The sequence below is a fragment of the Meles meles genome, chromosome 8 (genome assembly GCF_922984935.1).
Source record: "Meles meles chromosome 8, mMelMel3.1 paternal haplotype, whole genome shotgun sequence".
In the NCBI taxonomy this organism is placed as follows: Eukaryota; Metazoa; Chordata; class Mammalia; order Carnivora; family Mustelidae; genus Meles; species Meles meles.
The window spans coordinates 65507527-65534128 of record NC_060073.1 but is presented as its reverse complement, the minus strand read 5'-3'; the positions used below and the strand labels follow the sequence as shown (position 1 = coordinate 65534128).

General features: G+C 50.0%; 1 protein-coding gene across 1 annotated transcript in view; it reads left to right on the top strand.

Moving 5' to 3' along the window:
* The window catches only part of TENM4 (teneurin transmembrane protein 4), a 593562-nt gene extending 568270 nt beyond the window's left edge, over positions 1–25292 (top strand). The window contains exons 30-35 of the mRNA XM_046016487.1: positions 499–671; positions 5414–5649; positions 9055–9351; positions 10998–12612; positions 17137–17279; positions 19762–25292. Coding sequence (XP_045872443.1) covers positions 499–671; positions 5414–5649; positions 9055–9351; positions 10998–12612; positions 17137–17279; positions 19762–20520 — 3223 coding nt within the window. The 3' untranslated portion in view covers positions 20521–25292. The remainder of the gene's footprint in view (positions 1–498; positions 672–5413; positions 5650–9054; positions 9352–10997; positions 12613–17136; positions 17280–19761) is intronic.
* Positions 25293–26602: the final 1310 nt, after the last annotated feature.

The window sequence follows — 26602 nt, the reverse complement described above, 5'->3', positions numbered from 1 at the left end:
TGTTCCTCCACAGTCACCCTGCTATGCAGGAAGGGCCCGGGTCATTGTCTCCACCTCATGGGATTAGCAAAGATTCAGAGAGGTAAGTCATTTGCCTGTAGTCAGGTATCAGCCAGTGGAGTCACTTCTCAAGAAAACCATGTGATGGGGCGCCCGGGTGGCTCAGTGGGTTAAAGCCCCTGCCTTCGGCTCAGGTCATGATCCCAGGGTCCTGGGATCAAGCCCTGCATTGGGCTCTCTGCTCAGCAGGGAGCCTGCTTCCCCCCCCCCCCCACCTCTCTCTGCTTGCCTCTCTGCCTACTTGTCATCTCTGTCTGTCAAATTAAAAAAAAAAATTAAAAAAAAAATGTGCAAGGAGATGGAGGACTCACAGCAATGTATCTAACCAGAAAGGAAAGCAGAACACACCAAACTGGGGCACAGGGTAGAACATGCCAGGTTCCAGCAATAGCACCATTATGTTCCTGTCACTCAGAGCCACCCCCCCTTGGTTTTCAGGTATGACAGCTTTGGTCGCCTGACCAATGTGACCTTCCCTACTGGCCAGGTGAGCAGTTTCCGAAGTGATACAGACAGCTCAGTGCATGTGCAGGTAGAGACTTCCAGCAAGGATGATATCACCATAACCACCAACCTGTCTGCCTCCGGTGCCTTCTATACACTCCTGCAAGGTAAGCCGGGGGTCGGGGGGGGAGCATGGGGACTTCGAGACACAGGGGTGAAGGGACCCCTTTGGAAGAGGATAATGTAAGAAATAAATGCTACTAGAGCTGCCCAAGAACAGGAGAGCGATACAACTGGCTTCTCTCTGCGCTGCCATCTAATGTGCAGAACCCGCCTGAGTCCCGTATATTCTCTCCCAGAAACTTCTGAGTCATAGTCCATTGTCTCATCCCATTATCATCAGAACCAAGGGTAGGGAGTGCACCAGCTGCCCATCCAGGTGACCTCACTGTTCCACCATTCTAATGGTTCCCACTCTCACCCTGGGGTGGGCGAGGACGAAGGACAGTAATAATGACACTTAATCATGAAAGGGATCTAGAGATGGAGAAATCCCTCCGGAAGCTCAGGCGAGAACAGTTTGAGCCTTCCCTAAGATTCTGTAGAGAAGAGACCCTTCCTCCCTGCACACATCAGATAATCCCTGGTATGAGTTGACCTTTTAGCTTTAGGTAAATCACAGGGATAAAAACTTGCTGTGAACTAACCATCTGCCTCAATTGTCCTCATGGGACATGGTGACCCAGAGTGGAGCTTGCGGCTTTATAGGCTCTAGTAAGCATGGGGAAAAAAAAAAAAGCTATCACTAGGGAAAGCCTCACTTGGTTTCTTTTCCCCCCACCCTCCTGATGGCTTTTGGTACTCACAACGACTTTGACACAAGTAGTAAAAGCCGTGGGCTAGGATTCAGGGGCACAAATTCTAGTCCTGACCCTGCCGCCACATCACGGGGACCCTCAGTTTTCTCCTCGAGGAAACGAAAGCAGGTCGAGGCCACGTGGAATGGTGTGAGGCAAGGCGAGGAGCAGGAACTCTGGAGTAGACAGGCCGGGGCCCCCAGGCCTGCTGTGTCGCTCCTCCCTGTGTGACTTGGGTGGACTCACTCTTCTCTGAGCCTCAGTCTCTGGGCCTGGGAGATGGGGCAGAATTGCGGCACATGCCTCCTACACGTTGCTCAGACCATCTCTTGACACACCGTACATAGAGTGACCAGGACAGGCCAACTAAGTATTTGTTGGATTAATGAACTTCTCACCTAATAACTGGCACTTTTGTTTACCTTAAGAAAATAACTGTATTTTCAGAACTGTTTTTACTCACAAATGTAATCTCATGCCTGTAAAGAGGCTCAAAGAACAATAGCCGTTCTCAGTCAAAGAAAGAGAAACGATATCCTGCGGTTTCTTCCCCACCAGCAGCTGTGGCAGTGGGTTGGGACACACTCCAGGTGTTTATGCTCTGACTGGGTTATGGCCAAGGGAAGGTACCAATTCCAAGCCAGTCAGGTTCTGCCTGGCCAAGGACAGCAGGGCCCTTGATGGCTCCTACACCTTATCCTGCCCTGGGGTTAAGAACTGTCTTACCCCCTCCACACCTCTGAGCTGGCATGCGGCACTTTTCTCAGAAGTTAGCTCAGTCTTTCTTATATTCAGGCAACTTTTTTTAAATTCGAAAGTACTGCGTTTCCTCACTTTTAAAATGTACCGTCAAAATTTAATAGCAACTTTTCAGCTTGGAGAGGAGGGGGAGACACGCTGCTCAAAATTCATACAAGGACTTAAGACACATTCCAATTTCAGAAACATCAAAGTGGGGAGAGGAAGAATGCCTCCCTGAATCCGGGAAGCACGGTACCTGTGTTTCCTATTTGGTTCCTCTGCCACGCTCCCTTTCCTTCTTTCATGCCAGGCTTACATGCCACATTTGGCAGCCGCCTTGGTAGAGTCTTCCAGAAAAGCTCTTTCAGCTTCATCTTACGTCTGGCCTGGGAAGAAATAAGAAGCAGCTGCTAATGAGGGGCAGGCTTGGGAAGTCACAGCTCACATTAAATGGGGATCATTTGAGATGGGCCTCTACAAGATACCATTGCATCCGGAGTCACCATTAACGGACGTGTGTGCATTCAGCAAAAAGCAGCTTTAAAAGATAAATTGACGCAGGCTTTTTCACCGTTCGAAGGAAGTAAAATACAGATTGCCAGTGAATAATGCATAGCAAGTTTAAGGCAGATCTTGGGATTCTGTGTGTGGGAGAGAGAAAGAACGGGAGAGGGAAGGAGAGGGGAAGGGAATGGCAGAGGAAGGGCCTGATCTGGTGCTGGGAAGACTTGGTGAGAGTTTCCTACAAAACTACACTTTTTTTTTTTTTTTTTTTTGGTAATTTAACGTAGCCGGTAACATCTCTAGTTCAATATAGCAACTGTTTACTGGGCATATACAATAATAACAGTGATAGCTAACATTTTGGAACACTTATTAAGTATAAATCAGATTTTTAGTGTTTTACATTCATAGTCCTGTGTCATCTTATCACAGCCCTCCAAGGTATTATGAACATCTCTATTTTCCAAATGAAGACAGGAAGTCACTAAGAGTTTAAGTGGCTTGTCCAAGGACACATGCCAGTTAGGGTATTTGGACTAAGACAAAGAGATTCTAGAATCAGTTCTCTTAACCACTGATCTAAAAGACATGAGGAGCTCTTAAAAACCCATGATCAGGGGCGCCCGGGTAGCTCAGTGGGTTAAAAAACCTCTGCCTTCAGCCCAGGTCATGATCCCAGGCTCCTGGGATCAAGCCCCGCATAGGGCTCTCTGCTCAGCATGGAGCCTGCTTCCTCCTCTCTCTGCCTGCCTCTCTGCCTACTTGTGATCTCTGTCTGTCAAATAAATAAATAAAATCTTTAAAAAAAATAAATAAAATAAAAAAAAACCCATGACCAGTTCTAGAGAAGTTCACTATGACAGATCTGTGAAATGGGACAATGGAGATAGAGGGGAGAGGACAAGAGATACGCATGACAGTGACTGGTACAGTGCCAGGCACATAAAACTAGTAATAGCCACATTTATGTCATACTCACTACACGCCAAGTTCTACTCTCAGCTCTTCGTTGTCATTATCCCGTTTAATCCTATGAGGTAAGAGTACAGTTATTATCCCCAAGGTACAGATGAAGAACCAGAGGCATACCAGGATAAGGAATTTGCCCAAGAGAGTGGCAGGGCTGGGACCTGAACCCTGATAGCCCGGCTCTGGAGGCCATGCTCTCCATCTCTGGGCAGTTGTCCCCTCTCACAGCGGACACTTAGGTATTTGAGAATGCCTTCATTATCAGAATGGTGAGCCCTGCACCCCCTCAACTGCAGGACCACTAATGGGACTCGAAAGGAGGCTAAGGAAAGAGGAAGCATTAGTTCTGACCAAGGAACTGGGGATCCTCCTGGGAAGAAATGACAGTGAAGCAGAACCTCAAAGTGAGGACTCAGGCTGGTGTTTATGGAAGAGGGGCAGGTGCAGGCAGAAGCACCAGCTGAGGAAGGGCAGGAGGCAGAAAACTGACTGTAGCACAAATTCGGAGATATTTCTATTTTTAGAAAAGAACTGTGTGCTTTTTACAGCTGAAATTTACTCTTCTCCAGAAGTTTCTTTTAGCAAAAGTCCTAATTTTAAATATTTTAATCAGGCTTAAAATTTCAAAATCAGATTTATTTTTAAATCATATATATATATATATATGTGTATATGGCAATGACTTAAAACATACATATGTTTGACATTCTGTCAGTTGACTATTGGAGTTACTTCTCACCTTGTTATAAAGAATATTGTTATCCTGGTGTATATTAAGAACCTTAAAAATGTTCAACCCTTTGTTCTAGTGACTTAACCCAAAATGAAGACAATGATTTATCCAAAAAAGTTTATTTTTAGTAGAGATGTAATTCACATAGTATAACATTCACCCTTTAAAAAAATTAAAAATATACAATTTACCCTTTTAAAATATATGACTCGGGGGGGTTTTAGTATATTTACAAAGTTGTGCAATTATTAATGCTATCTGATTCTGGAAAATTTTTATCAATCCCAAAAAGAAAGCTCATACCCATAAGCGGTCACTCCCCATTCTATCTTTCCCTCACTAATCTACTTTCTGCCTCTCTGAATTGGCCTGTTCTGAACATTCATGTAAAGACTCATTGACACATCCCGTGGTCTTTTGTATCCAACTTCTCCCACTTAACACAATGTTTACAGTATGTTTACTTGCAGTGTTAACTTTGTAATTATGAAACATTATCTCCTTGAGAGTTGGTTAGATAAATTATGATATTTCCATATGATGGAATATTATGCAGTCTCGAAGAGAAACATTTAGGAGAAATATTCAACAGTATAATACCATGATCAGTGAAAAACCATACAAATTACTTTGGGCTATCAAGGTATTCAGAAATATCCTGAAGTCTAGAAATAGACAAGATATTTACAATGGCTTTCTTTGGGTACTAAGATCATGGACCATCTCCTTTTTTTTTTTTTTTTTTTTTTTTTTTTTTCAGATTTTTATTTATTTATTTGACAGAGAGAGATCACAAGTAGGCAGAGAGGCAGGTAGAGAGAGAGGAGGAAGCAGGCTCCCTGCCGAGCAGAGAGCCCGAGGCGGGGTTCAATCCCAGGACCCTGAGATCCTGACCTGAGCTGAAGGCAGAGGCGTAACCCACTGAGCCACTCAGGCACCCCAAGACCATCTTCTATTTTCTAGTTTTCTTTACTGATAACATTCTGTTTCCATTATCAGAAAAATAAGTCCTTTTAATAACACACCGCTGCCCTGGTGCACACACCCTCAGCCCCCTCCATGCTCAGCCCTTCTGAGCAGAGCTGGTCCCTCTCCTCTCCCTCAGACCAGGTCCGGAACAGCTACTACATCGGGGCTGACGGCTCCCTGCGGCTGCTGCTGGCCAACGGCATGGAGGTGGCACTGCAGACCGAGCCCCACCTGCTGGCGGGCACCGTCAACCCCACTGTGGGCAAGAGGAACGTCACACTGCCCATTGACAACGGTCTGAACCTGGTGGAGTGGCGGCAGCGCAAGGAGCAGGCTCGGGGCCAGGTCACGGTGTTCGGACGCCGGCTGCGGGTGAGCAAGCCCAGGGCAGGTGGGGCAGTAGGGTGGGGCCTCACCCTCTGGAGCTCTGGAGGTCGCTGGGGTGGGGAAGCTGGACGTGGGTCGGGGGAGGGTGCCATGGGGGGGGGGGTGGAGAAGAAGGATGAAAGAATGAGGATCAAGCCAGAGAACGGGGTTCTGGTCTTGAAATTGGCCCTAGGGAAGAAACTTTTCCTGGGCCCTTTGCGAAAGGGGAAAAAGTCAAGTAGGCACCCCTCCCACCCATAATAAGTCTCAAATAATCTCTTCAGTTGTTACTTGCGGAATGATTACCAGCTTTAGTGTTGGGCCTGAGTTTGGGTTTCCAGCTTGTTATATTCTGACTGAATCTGAGCAAATCCATAACGTGCTTTCATTCATCCAAAGCCTTGGTTTCATTCTCCCAAGAAATGGGGAGGTTAAAACTGTTCTGGTCGTTCCTGTTATGCATTCGGAGCTCTTTGGAACCCCAGCCACATCCTGAGCTCTTTCCAGGCAGTTATCCACTCCTGAATAAGCCCAAGGCCCCTCCCCCACCAGCTGTCCCCACCAGTGGGTTGGCATGTGGGTGCTTTTCAGTCTGCCGATGCCCTGAAGCTTCCCGGTCTCTGCCTCACACCCCGTGTTTCGGTAGAGTTACCTCAGGCCCAGGCGGGGCCTCACTGCCCAGCTGCTTCTCCCTCAGCTTCGGAATAGAAGGTGAGGGGCAGCGAGACCGGGAAGAAACTAGCGCTGGCTTTCAGCATGGCCCCTTGCCTTCCCCTGGTGCTCTGCAGACGCTTGCTGGGCTGAAGGGCACCACAGAATTGAGCAAGATGTTCCGGACTCCTGAAAGCCACAGAAGTACCTTTGTGAAGCACGGCTCGTGTCCCGACATAGCCGATGTCACACAATGAGAACCCAGAAAGCTGGGCTTTCTGTGTTTCCTCCATGGCCAAGAACTCCAGCAAAAATCGAATATGGGAAGGAGCCTTCTACTAGTTCCCTGAGGAAGGCCTCGCTGTCTGGGCTCTCTATGGCCTACCACCCTCTGCAGCCTTGGGGAGCCCCCTGTCTGAATTCTCCAGGAGCCCCTCTGGCACATCTGAGGCAGTGTGCTAAACGGAAAGTTTGACTTTGGTCTGATTCCTGCCTGGGCCTGGCTGTGGAGCCCCAAGCAAGTCCTCTGAGTCTCCCCCTCCTCTGTGGAAACAAGACAACCTATTCCAGGTTCCTAGCCCAGTGCTGGTAGACCCCAGGTACTCCATGAACGATGGCGATTAGGGCTGTTAAGGGTTTCCCCTCTGTGGTGTGAGCTGGACCAGAAGTTTCCCAGGCTCTAATTGGTCCCTCTCCCAGCCTGAGATTGATGGCGCTCCAGTCGGGTGGCCACATCTCCACATCCTCCCAAAATAAATGGCCACCCACAGTGGCGGCATGTGGAATTAGAATGTTAGCCGGGTGCACCGCCCCATAATGGAACTCATTTTTTATACAACTGGGAACTTTTTTTAATAAAGAAAGATGTAAAATAACCTCATTGCCGCCACTGCCGAGCACAGAAAGCATTAGGCGGTTCCCCCAGTGAGCTGCTTAATTCAATTTTATTAATTTTGCCTCAGAGGTTTAGCTCCCCTTCACCAGGGGTCCTCCGGGGACGAAGGGGGCAGATGGCTGGGTGGCACCTCCTTGGGGGGAGTCGCAGGGGACCTTGCAAAAGAGGCTTTAAAAGGGTCTTTAAAGCTTAAAGAGGCTTTAAAAATGAGTCCCATTGTTGTTGGTGGTGTGGACCCTACATCTTCCTTGGCCCTCCCGGCAAAGAACACGGCTTCGCTCTCCAGCGCCTCTGATTTTTCATGGGAATTGTCTGCCACACTGTTTTTGCTCTGCAATTGTGTTTGATTACCCCTGGGAAGGCAACCTTATTATAACCAGGCCATTTGCAGCTAAAGTTGTCTCAGCATCATTATAAATCCTTATTTTCAAGGTTTGAGGATTTGTTTGGAGAGAGGGAGAAGGGGGAAACACACATGTCTGTACTTTCTCTGAGAATGACTGTGATCATTTGCTGCCTTAATGGAAATAATTGCAATAATTAATTTAGGACCTTCAGTGCACCCAGAACTCCACGAGGTAGTTGACTTAAGGCTTCTTCAGTCATCGCTCGGTTGTTTCACAGAGGAAGAAACTGAGACTCAGAGAGGGAACGGCGCTTGCCCAAGGTCACACTGAAAAGCAGTGGGTCACAGCACACAGGCTGGAATCTTGGCCTTAATATCTAGACGGGAGCCTTTTTCACCACCCAGAACCCTAAAGGGCCTCCGTTACCGTGGCCTATGTGAGCACTTCTGAGTCATGTGACCTACATTATCTGCTTTCCTCTTGTGTTTTCCTGACTCTTTGTTAGACTTAAGCAGTGACTAATGGAAGAGTCACCCAGTGTGCCCAGCTAGAGGGGGCCAGCGTTTTAGCTTCGGAGTACCTGGCAGTATTTCAGGGGCAACCAGTGCCCACGGGGTGGATCCCAATATGGAAGTAAGCTTCTGAAGGGTATTTCCTTATTAAACTGTGAAAAACCCTGACTTACTGCTACCCTTCTGAGAGCCCTGTATTCCTGACTCTGGAGGGAAATTGAATTGTGTGCTGACCTAGCAGCCCTTGTAGAGATCCTACAAAGGGAAAAATGTCCCAAAGCTGGGACTCTGTCCGTCCCCAGGCAGCCCACAGCCACAGAAGCTGTCCTAGACCCAAACACACATTGCCTCCAGGGCCCTCCAGGAAGAAGAAAATCCCTTGGGAGCTGACCAAGGTAACCAGGAAGCCCTAACTATGGTAGCGGAGGGCAGGAGTGACCCCAGAGGGGATGGAACGTCCAAGGCCCCTAAAAGGGACAGACACACTCAGAGGACCTTTTCGTCGGCCTGTTGTCATAGTGAGAGTCACATCCAGACATAGTCACTCACCAGCCAGGAGATGCGGAGTATGTCCCTTCATGTCCCTGAGCTTTGGTCTCCTCAATGCCAAACACCAGCACGTTGCCTGGCACTTGAGAAACAGGGTCATGCATGAATTTGCTGGACCCACGCGGCCTCTCCCTTTTCAGGAGAGAGTCAAGAAGGATCTGCCTTTCTGTCCTCATTAGAAGAATCACATTAGGAAATGATAGGGATTGTCTTTAGGACTAGCCACTGTCTGCTCACACCTGCATTGTCTTTATTCTCACAATAGCCCTATGCAATTGACATTATTATTCCCATTTTACAGATGAGGAAGTGTCACAGAACTGACAGGTGAGCAAGCCAGGACCCCAGATCCTATCTGTCATACCCATGACCTGTGCTGCCGCCTCTACTCAGGACCCTCCCACACCAAAGTTTCCCATGTCCAGATTAACTCTCTTCCCTCCTGCCCCTTCCCCAGGTTCACAACCGGAATCTCCTGTCCCTGGACTTCGACCGTGTGACCCGCACAGAGAAGATCTATGATGACCACCGCAAGTTCACCCTCCGGATCCTGTATGACCAAGCAGGGAGGCCCAGCCTCTGGTCACCCAGCAGCAGGCTGAACGGTGTCAACGTGACCTACTCCACCGGGGGCCATATCGCTGGTATCCAGAGAGGCATCATGTCGGAGAGGATGGAATATGACCAGGCAGGTCGCATCACATCCAGGATCTTCGCTGATGGGAAGACGTGGAGCTACACGTACTTAGAGAAGGCAGGTGTCTGTCTCCCTATCACTGGCCTTACCATACAGAAGGCCAGCCACTATGGCTCAACCCATGGCCAGGCCCAGCCTGCTCCCTTCAGTGGGATGGATTAGACCCATGTGGTCTTCTAAAGGAGGTGTTCCAAAAAGTGCTGCAGAGGACCGGGAACCTGACAGGCATCTGGGTAGATTGTAGCGATAGTGCGGCAGGTGGGAGTTTGGGGGCAGGAGATGAAAGCCCCACATGATAGACCAGAGCTGGGAAGAAGCCTAACTCTAACTGGTGTCACAGAGCAGGACTCAGGGTACAGACCCAGGCAGGGCTCTTCCCCCAGATCTGGAGCACACTGTGGGATCTGGTCACAGAGAACAGGGCAGAACACTAGTGAGGTAATTAATCCTGAGCTTTGAATGGTGGGCATCACTTAGTAAATCCCTTCTGCTTCAGGTCAGGATTTATTGCATCCCAGGGGCTAGGAATCAGAAAAGCCCTGAAAGCAAAAATTGGTCCCAAACAGGAGAAAATGGTAGCTTTGCTGCCGAGAAGCCACTAGGTCTGTTGCCTGCTGACTTCTTCCCAAAAAAGAGCTGCGCCTCAGACCCCCATTCTGGTACCCACATCTTGACTTTGTTTCCTGCCCATGGTCACCTGCCTGGGGCCCGTACTGTGCTTGGTCTGTGCTCCGTCTTCTCCATCCGTTGCTGGGTGAGCATCTCCAAGAGCCATGTTCTGTGGTGGTGCTAAGGGAGGCCCTAGAGGTCATCTGACATACTGGCAACCCCAACCCAGAGGGGGAAGGAACCTTCGTGGGGCCACACAATAAGCCCATTGTTAGGAAGCAGCTTCCCACATTCCCGTCACAGCCCGCCCCACCCCGCCCCACCCCGCCCCACCCCGCTGTGGGCATCTGACCTGTTCCTGTGTGAACCATCACGCAGAGCCTGAAACACCCTTCTCAGATGCGGTCCTTACCCCGTGGGCCACGTGGAGTCAGCAGAAGTTATTTAACAGACAGGCTGGGTTTCAGGAAGATCATTCTTGCTTGAGTAAGAAGATTGATTTGAGAAGGAAGCTGAAGCAAGGAAGTCAGGAGAGAGGCCGCTGCCACGCTCCTTGTCAGTGCTCCTGAACTTTCTCACACACCGGCACCCACTCAAATCATCACTTTTGTACCACACAAAGGGGCGAACCAACAAGGCTGCCCACTGCAGGAAAACAGATGGCCTGAGTGTCAGGCCCAAGGGCTGAAAGAAATGCCTTTTTTTTTTTTTTAAAGATTTTGTTTATTTATTTGAGAGAGAGAGAACACGTGAGTGGGAAGGGGCAGAGGAAGAGGGAAAGAATCTGAGCGCGGAGCCCGACGTGGGGCTCAGTCTCACAGCCCCGAGATCAGGGCCTGAGCCGAAACCAGGAGTTGGACACCCAGTTGACTAAACCATCCACATGACCCGAGAAGTCCTTACCTTATTAGCACAGTTGTGTCCCCACGGCAGCAGCTTACCGCACATTGGTTAGAAAGCTATGGTTTGGGCCTGACTTAGGAGAACCACCGGTTTCCTTGGCCGTTTATTCCCCTCCTCTAGTGTTAAGCACATAGACTTCCCCTTCCTCCCCACCAGCCTCCTCTCACCCCTTTGTTTGCCTCTCCCTCCAGTCCATGGTGCTGCTGCTCCACAGCCAGAGGCAGTATATCTTTGAGTTTGACAAGAACGACCGCCTCTCCTCTGTGACGATGCCCAACGTGGCCCGGCAGACCCTGGAGACCATCCGGTCCGTGGGCTACTACCGGAACATCTACCAGCCGCCCGAGGGCAATGCCTCCGTCATCCAGGACTTCACCGAGGATGGCCACCTCCTCCACACCTTCTACCTGGGCACCGGCCGCAGGGTCATCTACAAGTATGGCAAACTGTCGAAGCTGGCTGAGATGCTGTATGACACCACCAAGGTGAGCTTCACCTACGACGAGACAGCAGGCATGCTGAAGACCATCAACCTGCAGAACGAGGGCTTCACCTGCACCATCCGCTACCGCCAAATCGGGCCCCTGATCGACCGCCAGATCTTCCGCTTCACCGAGGAAGGCATGGTCAATGCCCGTTTTGACTATAACTATGACAACAGCTTCCGGGTCACCAGCATGCAAGCTGTGATCAATGAGACCCCACTGCCCATCGATCTCTATCGCTATGATGACGTGTCAGGCAGGACAGAGCAGTTTGGGAAGTTTGGTGTCATCTACTATGACATTAACCAGATTATTACGACAGCGGTCATGACCCACACCAAACACTTTGATGCCTATGGCCGGATGAAGGAAGTGCAGTATGAGATTTTCCGTTCTCTCATGTACTGGATGACCGTCCAGTATGACAACATGGGGCGAGTGGTGAAGAAGGAGTTGAAGGTGGGACCCTATGCCAATACCACCCGCTACTCCTATGAGTATGACGCCGACGGCCAGCTGCAGACGGTCTCCATCAATGACAAGCCACTCTGGCGATACAGCTATGACCTCAACGGGAACCTGCACTTACTGAGCCCTGGGAACAGTGCGCGGCTTACCCCACTAAGGTATGACCTCCGGGACCGCATCACTAGGCTGGGCGACGTGCAGTACAAGATGGATGAGGATGGCTTCCTGCGGCAGCGGGGCGGGGATGTCTTCGAGTACAACTCGGCCGGCCTGCTCATCAAGGCGTACAACCGGGCCGGAGGCTGGAGCGTCAGGTACCGCTATGATGGCCTGGGGCGGCGGGTGTCCAGCAAGAGCAGCCACAGCCACCACCTGCAGTTCTTCTATGCAGACCTGACCAACCCCACCAAGGTCACCCACCTCTACAACCACTCCAGCTCCGAGATCACATCCCTCTACTACGACCTGCAAGGGCACCTCTTCGCCATGGAGCTGAGCAGTGGTGATGAGTTCTACATAGCTTGTGACAACATCGGGACCCCTCTTGCTGTCTTCAGCGGAACAGGCCTGATGATCAAGCAGATTCTGTACACGGCCTACGGGGAGATCTACATGGACACCAACCCCAACTTCCAGATCATCATCGGCTACCATGGGGGCCTCTACGATCCACTCACCAAGCTCATCCACATGGGCCGGCGGGATTATGACGTGCTGGCTGGCCGCTGGACCAGCCCAGACCACGAGCTGTGGAAGCACCTAAGTAGCGGCAACATCATGCCTTTTAATCTCTACATGTTCAAAAACAACAACCCCATCAGCAATTCTCAGGACATCAAGTGCTTCATGACAGGTGAGGATCGGGGCTCATTCAGAGGACAGGATCCACTGCTGCTCCGGTCATCTGATGAGATAGTCTTCCTTGCCAAAGAGGGACAGGGTAACAGCAAACATGATCTTTCTCTTACAGCATCGTTTTCCAAAGTATTTTTTAAGAAACATTGGTTTAGAGAAATATCCTGGAAAAACTGGTACTGACATCAAGTTTTCCCAGGATATTTCCAGGGCAACCACCATTCTCCAATTTTAATAACACATTGTAGCTTAGGAAAGGCTCTGAGAAGTCCTGTAGTAAGGAGAACTGTCCAATACATTTACCCACGATTTCTCAAACATTTGATCATGAAACCCCTTTACCCACTGTTTCTCAAACATTTGAGCATGAAAGCCCTTTTTCACCATGAGACCCTAATATTTCCCTGGATACACCCTGAGCATACAATTTGGGAGTTTCTGACCCAGATCAGACTGCCTATGAGTCTCCGATAAGGTAGAGGAAGGTATAGCTAAAGAAAAAAAAAAATTCGGTTTTCTTATTTGGGGCAATGTAATGAACAGTCACAAAACTTATTTAACTTCCCTGAATTCCAGTTTCCTGAGCTGTAAATTAAACTTAGAACACCTACACTGACCTTGGTAAATTAAATATGCACATTAAATATGCACATGTAAATCCTCAAGCAGCCAATAAAGAATAAAACAGAGACATAGCTAATTAGTCAATGGTGGAAAAAAAGTGAAGACTAAAAAAATATTCAGTCCGAAGAGGGGAAGTAGAGGGGATAAAAAGAGAAAGATGGTCGCGAGGGCGAAATGAGATACATTTAATAACCTGCCTAGCACAGTACCTGGCTCGTGTTGATTCCCTTTCTTCTTCTTGGATTTAAAAAGTGGGCTTTGTTTTCCACTACTGGGAAACTACCTGAAATGTAGTGTCCCCACTGGTCACACGTGCCAGAAATGTCTCCAGCAGCCACAGTCCAACCAGCAAGCCGCCACTCACGGGCCAGCCATGGAAGACCTCAGGGGTCAGAGCAGCTATGGGCATTCGGGTCTGGATAAAGCCAGCACTTTTTATGAAAGAGAATATGTTGTTGGCACAGAATGGGCGCCTCTTAACTTGCAAACCTGGCACCTTCCGTCTCTTTTTCCTGTGATGCCAGCTATGCCTGCTTCCTATTTTGAGGCAGTTTCATTTTCACTCAACACATGCCTCCCCTTGGCGGCCACTGTTTCAGGCACTGGGGACAGAAAGATGGCCGCTGTCCTCCAGGAGTGCACACGGCACGGGGGATGCAGACCATGGCCGTCCAGCATGAGGGGCCCAGGATGAAGTTTTGCCCTGATGGCCATGGAAACACGGGAGGCACAGCTCTCCCTAGCCGGGGGCAGCTGATGCGTGGGGCCCAGTTCAGAGTGGACATTCATCAGCTAATGGGAAGAAAGGCAGCCCAGGGAGAGGACCTCACTTACAGAAGTCTAGAGAGGACAACACACATGACAGCTCACATAAATGTCCCTTAGGGATGCGGCTTCCTGGCCCCCCGAATTTGGCGGCCCAGTCTGGACCCCGTTTCTGCTGACACTGATTGGAGGAGTCTCTTTCAGCAAGAACCCCAGGTGTATTGTTGTGAGCAGGAGTCCCACGAGTGAGGCAGAAGAGGGAACACAGTGGTGGGCACGTGCGGTGGTGAAAACACACTCGGGGCCTGTGGGAAAGAGGAATATCCCAACACAGCCTCACTGTGCTCAGAGCCCGTTTGCACTAATATCTGCCTACATCCAGCATGCCCCCTGCCTCATCCTCCGGTCAGTGTCTTGTGAGGAATCTTGGCAGGTTAGCTGGGGGGTGGGGGGGGGAAATGGTACAGAAAAACATTTCCCTACTAAAAACCAACACACCACCAATTCTTACTATGTCATGAGCTATGTGCAACCTCACTCACACCCAGCAGTAACACCCATAAAAGCAGCATCTTTTTTCCAGAACTTTCTTCAAAGTTCCGAAGATATAAAGCAGTGGGATAGGCCTAGGTCATATGCTCCCTTGCCACACCCTTAGGTGAGTCAGAGTCCCTACAGCTACATGGATACCCCGAAAGGAAAGAGCAGGAAGGCAGAATGGGATGCAGGAATGCAACCACGTAAAACGTCTACCACAGATACATCACACACACCACAGCTCTAACCCTCCCTTGAAGCCTGTGAGGTGGGGATCACTGTCCCCCTTCTCAGAGGAGGAAAGTGAAGGTCAGAGCAGTACAGGAACTGGCCTGCTGAGAAGTGGCAACGCTGGAGTGCAACTCTGCTCCGACTCCAAAATCCTAAAATCCTCGTTCTGGGAATGGAATTCACTTTGTAATGTGCTCACGTAAAGGGATTGTTATTCATCACTGCCCCGGGTGGCCACACGGAAGTCTGGGGCCGATGGGTAAAAAGGAGCTTTTTAACTTGAGGGAAATGTCTAGCTCTGGTGTCATAAAAAGAAAGAGTAAAATTCCCAACTCTTCAGAAAAGTGCTGTAGAAAAACCAATGAATAAATCAATTTTCAGCATTTTTCCTAAAGGCATCATGAGAAATGTTCCTACCTCCCATCACTTATAATTAAGGCCCAGCCCTCTTTTCAAGCCCCTGGTTTCCTGGGAATTTGTAGTATCACTGATAGAAGTTTTCCTTTCCGACTACAAATTCAGATGCAAGTTCTTGGCCTCAGGCAAAAATGGCTTCGCAGGGGATTTTTTCCCCCCTGCTCTGTTTGTTTTAATTTCCTAAAAAACCATCTGCCACGATTCACAGAATCAGAGATTCTCAAAAACTCAGTGAGGAAAGGGACTTTGGAGGAAAGCTAGTGCAAGGACCTCATGTCATAAATAAGGAAATGGGGGCCCAGGGATGCAGAGGCCTGGATTCGAAGGGACACAGAAAACCTTCTATGAGCCAGGAACCGAGCTGGACACTTTAGAATATAGTATAGGAAACCCAGTCCTTTCTGTAACAGACTTAGAGCAGTTCCCCCGTATGATGGCTGCCCAGGGTGGTAACACTATAAGCATTCTTCTCCAGGGCTTAGTGAAAACCGTTTCTACCAACAGTTTGTAGATCTGGAAGTAGAACCTCAGAGAGGAGGCAACTGTTCCAGTTCACACAGTCTGCAAGCTGGGGAGCCTGAATTTGGACGTGGGTTATGTCTTGCCTCACCATGCTCTTTCCCTTTCTTGATCTTTCTAGAAATAGGACGTGGGTTTCCAAGCTGCCCTTCCTACCTTCCCTCCATGCCAGTACCTCTAGATTTCACACCCCACAGAGGGGCTCTGGGACATCCAAAAAACACAACATCCAAAAACACAAACAAACAAGACACAAAGGCAAACACGAGGTTCTTGACTAGGAAGAAAGACAGCATTCCTCTAGCCAGTTTTTCTTTCTGGTTCTCTCTCTGCCTTGCTGGGCTGCTCTCCAGCTACCTGCACCCTCCCTGCACTCACCTCCCCTCTCCAGGCCTTGCCTTGCAGGATGGCCTTTGCCTGAAGCGCCCCCTTCATCTCCGAAGCCTGACAAAATGTACACCGCTTTCAATGTCTGCCTCAAAGGCCACCTTCTCCATGAAGGCTTGTCAGCCTGTCCAACTGAAAGGCTTCTGCCCTCCTCTCATCTTTTTTCCTTGTGTCAAAGTTTTGCATGCCACTTCTCATCTTCCCTTGAGGGTCCTGAGCATGCAAGTTGAGGGTCACTGTAACACGCTCCTGGGCACATTCAGCAGCAGCGGGCCGGGTAGCAGTTGGCACAAAATCCATTCTCTTTCTCTTCCTTACGTGTTGGTTTCCCTGATTCTGTTTCTCAATGAGCCAAAGGCTCATGGCAAAATCCTCCCTGTCCTTCAACCTAATATTTTATAATTAGTAACTCCCCAGGAATGTTACAACATCAACAAAACCAGTCCCTATGGGGTTAGATCCTCAGGCCCAATATTAAAGATTGGATAATAAAGACACAGGGAGGTTAAGTGACTTCTTCAGGTTACTTCCCAGAATAAATGAAAGGTGGGATGGCAGGGGAGGGACTCTTTGATCTTTGGTACAGATCATCTCATCACTGAGCAGAGGAGGCAGGGCTTATGTCTTAAGTGAATTTTCTCTTTGAAAGCATTCATTTACATGTTCCCTTTGGGTGTGGCTGTCCCCAAGTGTGTCCTCCCAACGGCGGGAGAGGACACAGAGGGGACTTCCTCTATCCACAGCTGCCCCCGGGAGTGAGGCCAAGGCCCCAGGAGATGGAATGACAGAACAGGGGATCTGGAAACACAGGTTCTACTGGACACATACCCAGGAGGGGCACACCAGACCAGGTCCCGAGCGGACACACGGCTTTTATAACCACAGAGCAGTTTTCCAAAGTGCGTGTAGTAGTTGATTGTCCCACCCGCAGCACTCCACCCCTCACCCCCGCTGCAGTCTAGCTCGAGGCTAATTTGTTGGGATATGTCACCTCTGAGGGCCACTTACTCCATGAGGACATATCTGCTTCTCTCCCCCCCAGATGTGAACAGCTGGCTCCTCACCTTTGGGTTCCAGCTACACAACGTGATCCCTGGCTACCCCAAGCCAGACACGGACGCCATGGAACCATCCTACGAGCTCATCCACACACAGATGAAAACTCAGGAGTGGGACAACAGCAAGGTAATTGGCTGCCTACACTTGGGCCCTTCAGACATGACAGGAGTGGGTCCTGCAAAGCTTTCCAGGAAAGCATGATGGAAACCAATGTGGGGCCTCCACAGAGCCCACCAGAAACTGTTCAGCAAATCTGGGGAAACCCTACCACTGGCAAGCCACCGTGGACCCAGCTGTAACAGCACACAGACCCTCACAAGCCCTATTAAGTTTTCTGTGTTGCGCCCAGTGCGGAAATCTACAAAAACAATGAGCCTTTGTCACTGCCCAGAGCGAAAGTGTAAGGAGGGAAGGTGTGTTCTAAATATGAATGTGGTATTTTCTGAGCACCTCGGTGCCCTTGAACTTGCCTGAGGTATTCTACACCAGTTAACGCACAACTGTCCCCTGGTATTCCCGTTCACATTGTACAGATTTAATGCCCGAGGCTTTCCAGTGCCACACAGCAAGGGAAGGGGTGGGGCTGGGATTCCAACCCGGAGCTGTCTGTAGGCATTCAAACAAATGTTACTTTCTCTCGTGTTCCTTTTATGACCCAGTTGGAAAGACTCACAGAATTCTATAGCTGTAAAGGTCGAAGCATCCTTTTGCTCATTTCTTCCTCTCCTACCCCGACATCCCTCTCTGAATAATGTATGTACCAGGAGCTGGCTCTTCCAGGCCCCAGGCTGCCCCCAGTGAATGCAGGAGTGAATCAGGCAGAGAGCAGGCCTTCCGCGGGTCCCCGTCGAAGGGGGAAGCGAGGTCGTTAGATGGCATACCACTGGCAGCCAGAAACTTAATGTGTTCAACCTGATTCCATTAGTCCTCAGCTGCCTCCTTCCCCTAGACTCTGGAGACGGTGGCTTCGCGCCTTTTGGCTCTGGTGGTACCCTAAATTCTCCTTTTTCAAAGCACTCACCGCACTTTACTTGAGTTCCTGTTTTCTTCCTGTGTCTCCGCCAGACTGTGAGCCCCAAGAAGGCAAATACTGGGTCTTATCTGGTACCCAGTATACTGTCCGGCCCCAAAACTTCTGTTGAACAAACAAATGGTTGAAAGAGTTAACAACCCTGTGAGCATTTTCCCCCATTTTATAGATGACACCAGAGGTCAGAGAGACTTGCTCAAGGTCACTCAGCAGGAAAGGCAATGAGGACTCCTAGTGTGTCTGACCACAGAGCCCACCCACCTTTGTGCTGTTCTCCGCTGCCGTAAACCTGCTCCAGTCCCCAGGATCCCCCCAAGGCCAGCCTGGCGGTGCCCAGGGCTGATTCCTGCAGCTCAGCCCCTCCCCATTCCGCCCCCACCACTCCAGCTTCCCTTCTCCCCTGCGCAGAGCCCCAGTCTCTGACGGCCTGTTTGCCAGCCTCGCCTGTCAATGAATTATTGATTTCTGCCCTTGGCAAGCATCGGAGATCTTTGTTGTTGAGCACTCCAGCTTCCGTGAAACTCTAGGAAATAATTGTTCACAGACAGGGTTCTATTAATTATAAAGAGGACTTAATTTCAGTGAGAAGCCGATGGGCCTGTTTCTAAAGCCATTTCCCTGAGTTGCCGATAAGGCCCCTGGAGCCTGCGCGAACCTGGCTTTGCCAGGCTCCCTGAGCCATGGGAGGGAATGGTAGGTGGTATGACTTGGAGACAGGACCTAATCTGTTCCCCAAAGCAGCCAAGAGCAGGGGCATCTGAGGAGCCCCCAAGAACACTGTGGGGGCAGAGGCTGAGAACTAAGAACGATAAAGCAGGGCAAGAGGGTTTACCTAAATCACCACTTTTCATCTTCCTAGGCCTTCTTGCCATTGCTCCATCTCACCCACCTCAGTCCCTTATCCTCCAGGTTCCAACTCAAGTATGAGTCTGTCCTTGAACCTCATTCCTCCGCCTTCAGGCTGAGATGTTCTGAGCCGTCTTTGCTGCTCCCTGATCTAGAGCCCTTGAAACTGAACCTCTAGAATCAGACCTGAGTTCAAATGTTGGCTCGAATACTTACTGTGGGCCTGTTACGACTTCTTAGAGACTTAGTTTTCTTAGATGTAAAATCAGTAACATGACAGCACCTACTACCAAAAGTGATTGTAGAGATCAAATGAGATACCGAATGTGACTTCTTTAGCTCAAAGACCAAGATGCGTTAGCTATAGGCATGACTACTACTTCTCTTAGACCACCAGTTATCACATTCGATTATGGTTTTTGGTGTCACATCTGTCTTTCCCGGTAAATGACGGGTTCCTCAAGGGCAGGGATGTTGTCTGATTCATTGTCATCTCTCCAGGGCCCAGAAAAGGACCTGGCACGGAGATGTTCCCTGAATAGTTTCTTAATGGAAGGATGGGTGAATGGATGGATGATGGATGTAGGATTTTCTAGTGGTCAGCAGTAGAGCTGGATGCTACTGGTAAATAAATACATATAGATTTGACTTAGTAACGTAAGCAGACTCTTCAGACTGTTAGAGGTTTTCCCCCTTTGTCTCATTCTCTCTCCCTATCTGTTCCCCCATCAGTCTATCCTCGGGGTACAGTGTGAAGTCCAGAAGCAGCTCAAGGCCTTCGTCACCCTAGAACGCTTTGACCAGCTCTACGGCTCCACAATCACCAGCTGCCAACAGGCCCCAGAGACAAAGAAGTTTGCATCCAGTGGCTCGGTCTTTGGCAAAGGGGTCAAGTTTGCCTTGAAGGATGGCCGAGTAACCACAGACATCATCAGTGTGGCCAACGAGGATGGGAGGAGGGTTGCTGCCATCTTGAACAATGCCCACTACCTGGAGAACTTGCACTTCACCATTGACGGGGCGGACACCCACTACTTTGTGAAACCAGGGCCTTCGGAAGGTGACCTGGCCATCCTGGGCCTCAGTGGGGGGCGGCGAACCCTGGAGAATGGGGTCAATGTCACCGTGTCCCAGATCAACACGATGCTCAATGGCAGGACTAGACGCTACACAGACATCCAGCTCCAGTACGGGGCACTGTGCTTGAACACTCGCTACGGGACAACGCTGGATGAGGAGAAGGCACGGGTGCTGGAGCTGGCCCGGCAGAGAGCCGTGCGCCAGGCGTGGGCCCGCGAGCAGCAGCGACTTCGGGAAGGGGAGGAAGGCCTGCGAGCCTGGACAGAAGGGGAGAAGCAGCAGGCGCTGAACACAGGGCGGGTCCAAGGCTACGACGGCTTCTTCGTGATCTCCGTGGAACAGTACCCAGAACTGTCAGACAGCGCCAACAACATCCACTTCATGAGACAGAGCGAGATGGGCCGGAGGTGACAGAGAGGACCACGGCCTGCACTTCTTGCCAAAGACAGCTACTCTTTCGTGGCCACACACCTGACTGTGTTGTACTTAAAAAAAAAAAAGAAAGAAAGAAAGAAAGAAAAGAAAAGAAAAAAAAAGTCCTTTTTTTAACAAGTGCAGAAAAAAACAAGAAAGATACTGGTTGCATTGTAACTCATGCAACATCCTTTTTTTTAAGAAAAGAAAAACACAAATTTGGCCTTCACACATTTTTTGCAAAGAACAGAAGGTATTTTTTTTTTCTGTAGTGTGATCACAATGAAAACTTTATTGTCTTTTGTTCCCTTTCTCCTTGAGGATTTTTGCCTGTTGTTGGGGTACATTTCTCCTCTCCAAGACACACCTCCTGAGGTGTGTCCTTGTCTGTCCCTAAGTACCCAGTGTGATGTGAGACACAAGTGTCTGTGCTAATTTGTCTCATGTGCAACCCTTGACTGTGGGGGTCGGGCAGGAGCGAGGGGTGCAGAGAGTCACAGGCTAGTACCAAACTTCCGAGGGGGCCTGGAAGGAGGGTCTGCAGGACCTGAGGATTTTTGGCTCAGCTCCCACAGACAAATGGTGGCTTTTTACTCACCATGTTCTGTGCCTCTGGAGGACCACAGATGTCTTCATCTTGCTCTGGGGAATTTTGTGATATCAGTTAGCACCTTTTTCAAGCTGCACCCAACTCCTGCCCAAGCTTTATATTTTGATGCTAAATGGAACCCCGAACCCTTTTTGCAAATCTCCTTTAGTTGTTGGTGCCAGCCCCATGCTGGGATGGAGAAAGCATCCCCCAAGTCCCTTCCCCCAGTCCGGTGACATAACATCCTGGGGCAGAGAGGCTCATCTTCCCCAGGAGGGAGAGGCACCCAGGATGTCTGTGGTTGGTCAGTCTTCCCATGATGTTCCTTATGATTCATCTCTTCCTCTCTCCCAAAGTCAGATGTGAGAACCAGCACTGCCCGCAAGCCCTCCACGTGGGCACAAGGTCCAGGGAGGGGCAGGCCACCTGCAGCAGAAAGACAGCAGTGGCGGTAAAGGTACCAGCCTGCCTTCCTGGGTGAAACTTTCTCCCCATGACTTTGGGTATCTTCCCTCCACTGCTCAGCTCCACCACTGAGAAGCAGGAGTGTGGAGAGAGGTGCTTGGTGGCCTTTGATTCTGGAAAGAGACTTAAGAAAAAGTCAGCCAAAGAGAGGAAGGCATAAGCCAAGCGTCTTCTAACCAGCTCCTGAAGGCTTCTCTGCCTCCCATACATGGGCCAGTAACACAGCGGGGACGCAGCAGCTTAGGCCTTCAGGAAATTCCTTCTGTGAAGTTCTTCTAAAACTGCTTCCCCTCTAGAGGAGTCCGTCCGGGTCTTAAAGAGAGCCTGAGGAGAAAGAAGGAAAGAGCTAATCTGGTGTGGCCTGGCAGTGTCATCCAGGGCCCGGCCCCCCACCCCCATGTGGCCCCAGGATGGGGGCCAGTTCCCGAGGCCGATGCCCCCACAGATCAGGGAGGCCAGGCTACGGTTGTCCCTGTGAAGACCTAGGCCTGAGGTTATTGGAAAGAGGAGTGGGCATAGCCCATCCCACGAGGGCCTGCCCAGGGAGAGGTAGCAGTCAACAGGCCAGGGAAACATTGAGGGGAGGCGAGAGTAACAGCAAGAGCTAGGAGCTCCTTCTCCTGGTTCATCTGCCTAATTACGATCATCATTACCACTCACAGGAGGTTCTGGGAGACCAGGAGGGGAAGCCAAATGCTTCCTTTTGAGCTGGGCTTCTTAGAAAATGGGACTTTTATGGCTTACATTTACATTAAGTGTGGAAAATGAATTCTGAGTCTGAGCTATCCCCTGTGGAAACCTTGTTGGACTGATAAGCTTATGGCGCCTTTATAGCCTTACAGAGTCTTCAGAATATTACACGAGCTAATGAAACCAAGAAGGTCTTTACTGCATGAGAATTGGAGCAGCGTGTAGCCTGGTTTCTGCCTGGCAGAGGGAGGCATCCACAGCTTCTCGTGAGAGGAGGTTTCGCCTTACGTCATCCCACCGGGATGAGAGGATACGTTTCGCTAAGTGCTCTTCCTGTTTCCAAAAAAGTCACACTCCTGCGACCTTGCACCTTGGCCTGTTTGTCCACTGGGTCCAGAGCTCCGCTGGGTCAGATGCAGTGCTCCTGGGGCCCCTTGCGCGTGGTCCCCGGAAGCTCGTAGTAGGCTCCCATCTGGCACGATTTTTCTTGGATGGGATGGACAGCAGTTTGGCCTGAAGAACACATGTGTTTTTTTAATCCAAAATAGACTTATGCCTCTCAAAGCAAACTCTTGATATAAGGAGTCCTTAGGGGAAGCTCTCCTGCCCTGTAGCCTAGCTGATCAGTTCTATCTTGGCTGCCTGACACTAGTCAAGACCTGGGGACATCTACTTGGAGGTCAGAGACAACATGAGAGCCCTGGGAATGACTCATCTCCCTGCACCTTCCCAGCCCTCTGAGCCTCCACCATCACCCCCTCCCACCAAAGTAGCAGTATGGACTTCAAAAGATCAAAAGCACAGAATTCCTGTGTGTTCCTTTTGTTTCGACGAATAATGATTTCCCTGTCCTGGGCTACACACCACCAAGGAGGCCCAGTGTCCGTGCGGGGAGAAGTTGAGGCATTCCCAAACTTTAGAGAAAGGATGTCAGGTGTGGAGTAGGCGGCTTTCTGTGCCACCAGTCTGCATGGGCACTACTGCTCCTGGAGATGGTGCTCCCGGCCTTGGCCTTTCTGAGTCGGCTTCCATTCCGGCCAGCAGGTGATTCAGTGCCTCCCTTCTCAGTCTGTCCTTCTGCCAAGACCAGCAGTCCCAATCTCACAGCAAGAGTGAGTCTGAAGGCATAAGCCAGACTTCCCCATGCTCACTGAGTGTCCTCCAAGCATCAAATCCTATCCTTGATGGCACCTGCCCTTTTGGCACCAAGCAGCCCTGACATGTCCATTTCTTGGAGCAACCAGCCTTCCCTCACTGGCCCAAGCTCATGATCCTGCAGGATATTTGTTTCTGTGCCCTAGAAAAGGGTTAATTTTGGAAGAATTCCTGCCTTCTTCCCTGCCTTCCACAGCTCCCGTCGGCCCCTGAACCTCAGCCCCTCTGCCATCATTTTAAACAGGACTTCATTGATCCCCCAACCTGGTTTTTTATAGGATGAGATTTCCTTTTTTTAACCCATCCTCCAGACAGACAGCATTGAAGGGCAGAGCTCTGATGGAGGGAGGAAGGGGAAGAAACTCTTGTGGTAAATGACCGCCTTGTTGCCCCTGATGCCTGTCTCTCAGAATTGTTGGCTGAGAATTGACCCAAGAAATAGCCCAGCGCCTGATGTCTACCTAGCGATGGAGAAATGTGAAACAGTCCCTGGGAAAGTGACCAGAAGTTGGGAATGGTCTAAATAATCAGGATGGGATAGGGCAGAAGCAGAAGGAGACGGCAAGGCAAGGAGGAGGATTAACCTTGGGCAGTGTTTTTATAGACATATAACAAGGAAGCACATTCGCTTAAAAAATTATAAAGGACCTTTTCAGCTGTGACCTTTAAGTACCACCTTTATAGGTGGCAGTTTCCATTATGCAAAGAAGGGCTCTCGGGGTGGTGGGAAATCTTAGAATGCAGTTTCACATCTGCAGCCTCGTGGTTGTGCTTGCCACGTGGTGAGAGCAGGGAAGCTGAGCCTGGTGCCCAGGAGGAAGGAGCTCGCCAGGACTCTGCAGGATCCCGGGCTTTGGGGTTTGATCTCCTGGTGCTCCAAGTCAGATCTCTTCTCCATTCCTCATAGCAGCCACGAAGCCCAGGCTCTAGCTTCTGGTCCTGAGCTGGGGCCCATCTCTGGAGAGGTCCCAGAAAGAACCCGGTCTCTTCATTCTATTGGGATCCTTGTTAGGACTCAAAGCCTTCCGTTTAAGGCTCATAATTCCCAGCTAGGTTTATACACTGGTCCGTGTTTTATTGGAAGGGAGGGGATTAAAAGAAAGAACTCTGTTGTTCAAGGCCCTTTCATTTAATCTTCAAAAAAAAAAAAAAAAAAGGCAAACTCATTTTAAAGACTCATTGCTCAGGTGACAGAAACTTTATCCTTTCTAACCTTTACATTCTCCAAAACCAGCCCTGTGTACTTGACCGCCCCAGGCACCGGCGAGCTCTTCGGTTGCATCACAAATGTGGAAGAGCAGAGTGCGGGAGGCGGGGGGAAGGATGGGTGGGGCTCATGTTGGGTTTCTTACCCCCTCTAGAATGCCAAAGGCATGACACTGGGTGACTTCTTGGTCCCCGAGAACATGGGATTGATTCTGAGGGCAAATCGCCAGCGGAGAACCAACCCTCAGGCAGGCTCAGCTGTCCCGGCAGAAGCTGAGTCACAGACGTGTGGTGGTGCCCGGCAGCCCCCGACTTACCCGACACCAGAGTCCCACTTTTCTAAACCTGCCTGTTCTCGAACACTTCTGAACCCGCAGCTTTGGCAAAAGGACTCTCCCAAGCTGCCTTTGGACGACCAACACTGGAGACTCTGGCCTTACCATGTGGAAATAGTTTTCCTGAAGTCTGGAACTAATTTTGAGAAGTTTTTTTCTCAACACTTTTGTGTTTCTAACACTGTATTCTTGACTGTGTAAATACCGACAAGGCTGTAAATAAATGCAGATGTAGATACCTTCTAGAAAAAAAAAAAAGGCATAAAAACAAAACCAGAAGTGATCCCGTGTAGCCTTCGTTGACAAATAAAAGAATATTTTGTGTTTAAGGTGTTGGGTGGCCTTTGTTTGGTGAGTAAGGACTGTCCGAGCCAGTGCTCTAAGTTACACTTCTGGATTGCTGCTCTTCTCAGGGTGATCCTCAAGACTCGGGTCCATGGCCCCAGAGGTCCTCATAAGCCATCTAGGTGACAGCCGTCTGGAGAGGCATTGCCAGAGGCCACAAAGACCCTGGGGCTTAGCCTCACAAAAGTCCAGGCACCCCTGACATCAGCTGTGCCCCACTGCTCCCCCAGGCCATGCCCTTCCCCAGTTGATGTCCTCACTGGTCAGGGACGGGCTCCAAGGGGCAGGACAGCCTGACACCACCCTGAAAATAGAGCCACTGGGCACAGAGTTGTACCCCAGGCCACTGGTTGTACTTTTGAAAATAAATGAATACATAGCCATCATGGAAATTATTATAACCACATAATACAACTTGGAAAAAAGGACAAAACTTTGAGCATTTTCTTTTCTTTCCTTTGTGTGTTCTTAATGTAGCTTTAAAAATAACTAAGGTAGTTATAATCACAGCATACAGGTAATTTTTCACCTTGCTTAACCTCACATTTAACCTCTCAGCTCCAGAAGTCAGGGATGACAGCTGGTCACTTCAGAAAGTACATTTGCTAAGCCCAGCTCCCGGTGTGAATGGCAAACCTCATGAAAATTCAAGTCACTGGGCAGAGGTGTTAGAGCAAAAGGCCTCCCTACCCTCCTGTTAGCCTCAGCCCTGGCCTTCTGGGAAGCTTCAGGCCCCTTCCTTCCCCCCCAGGCAACCTGTGGCTCCCCAAGACTGCTGCCCAGACCATCATCCTGTCATGGTACCAGGAGGCATCTGCCGTGGTAGGGAAAAACCCTATTCTGCTTTTGGAGTCAGGCCAAATTGGGTGCAGAACCTGGCTCCAACACTAAGACCTCAGCAAGTCTTCTAACCCCTCTAAGCCTTGGTCTTCCTCTCTAGTGATGGTATGATGATGCATACAACTCAGAGGACAGGGTGCTCAGTGCCGCACGATACTCCAAGCACAACAGGCTTTCTCCCAGCTAAGTGTTCCACCCCACGCCCCGTCCCCAGCCCACCACGCCCACCTTCCTTCCAAAGTCCCGCACTCTTCTCCCTACGCAGGTGCTTCTCAACTTTTGGCCTGCATCAGATTGACCTGTAGGGCTTATTGAAAAAAAGACTGCTGGGGAGGGGGATGGGGAGATGGGTGAGCCTGGTGGTGGGTATTATGGAGGGTACGTATTGGATGGAGCACTGGGTGTGGTGCATAAACAATGAATCTTGGAACACTGAAAAAATAAAATTTAGGGA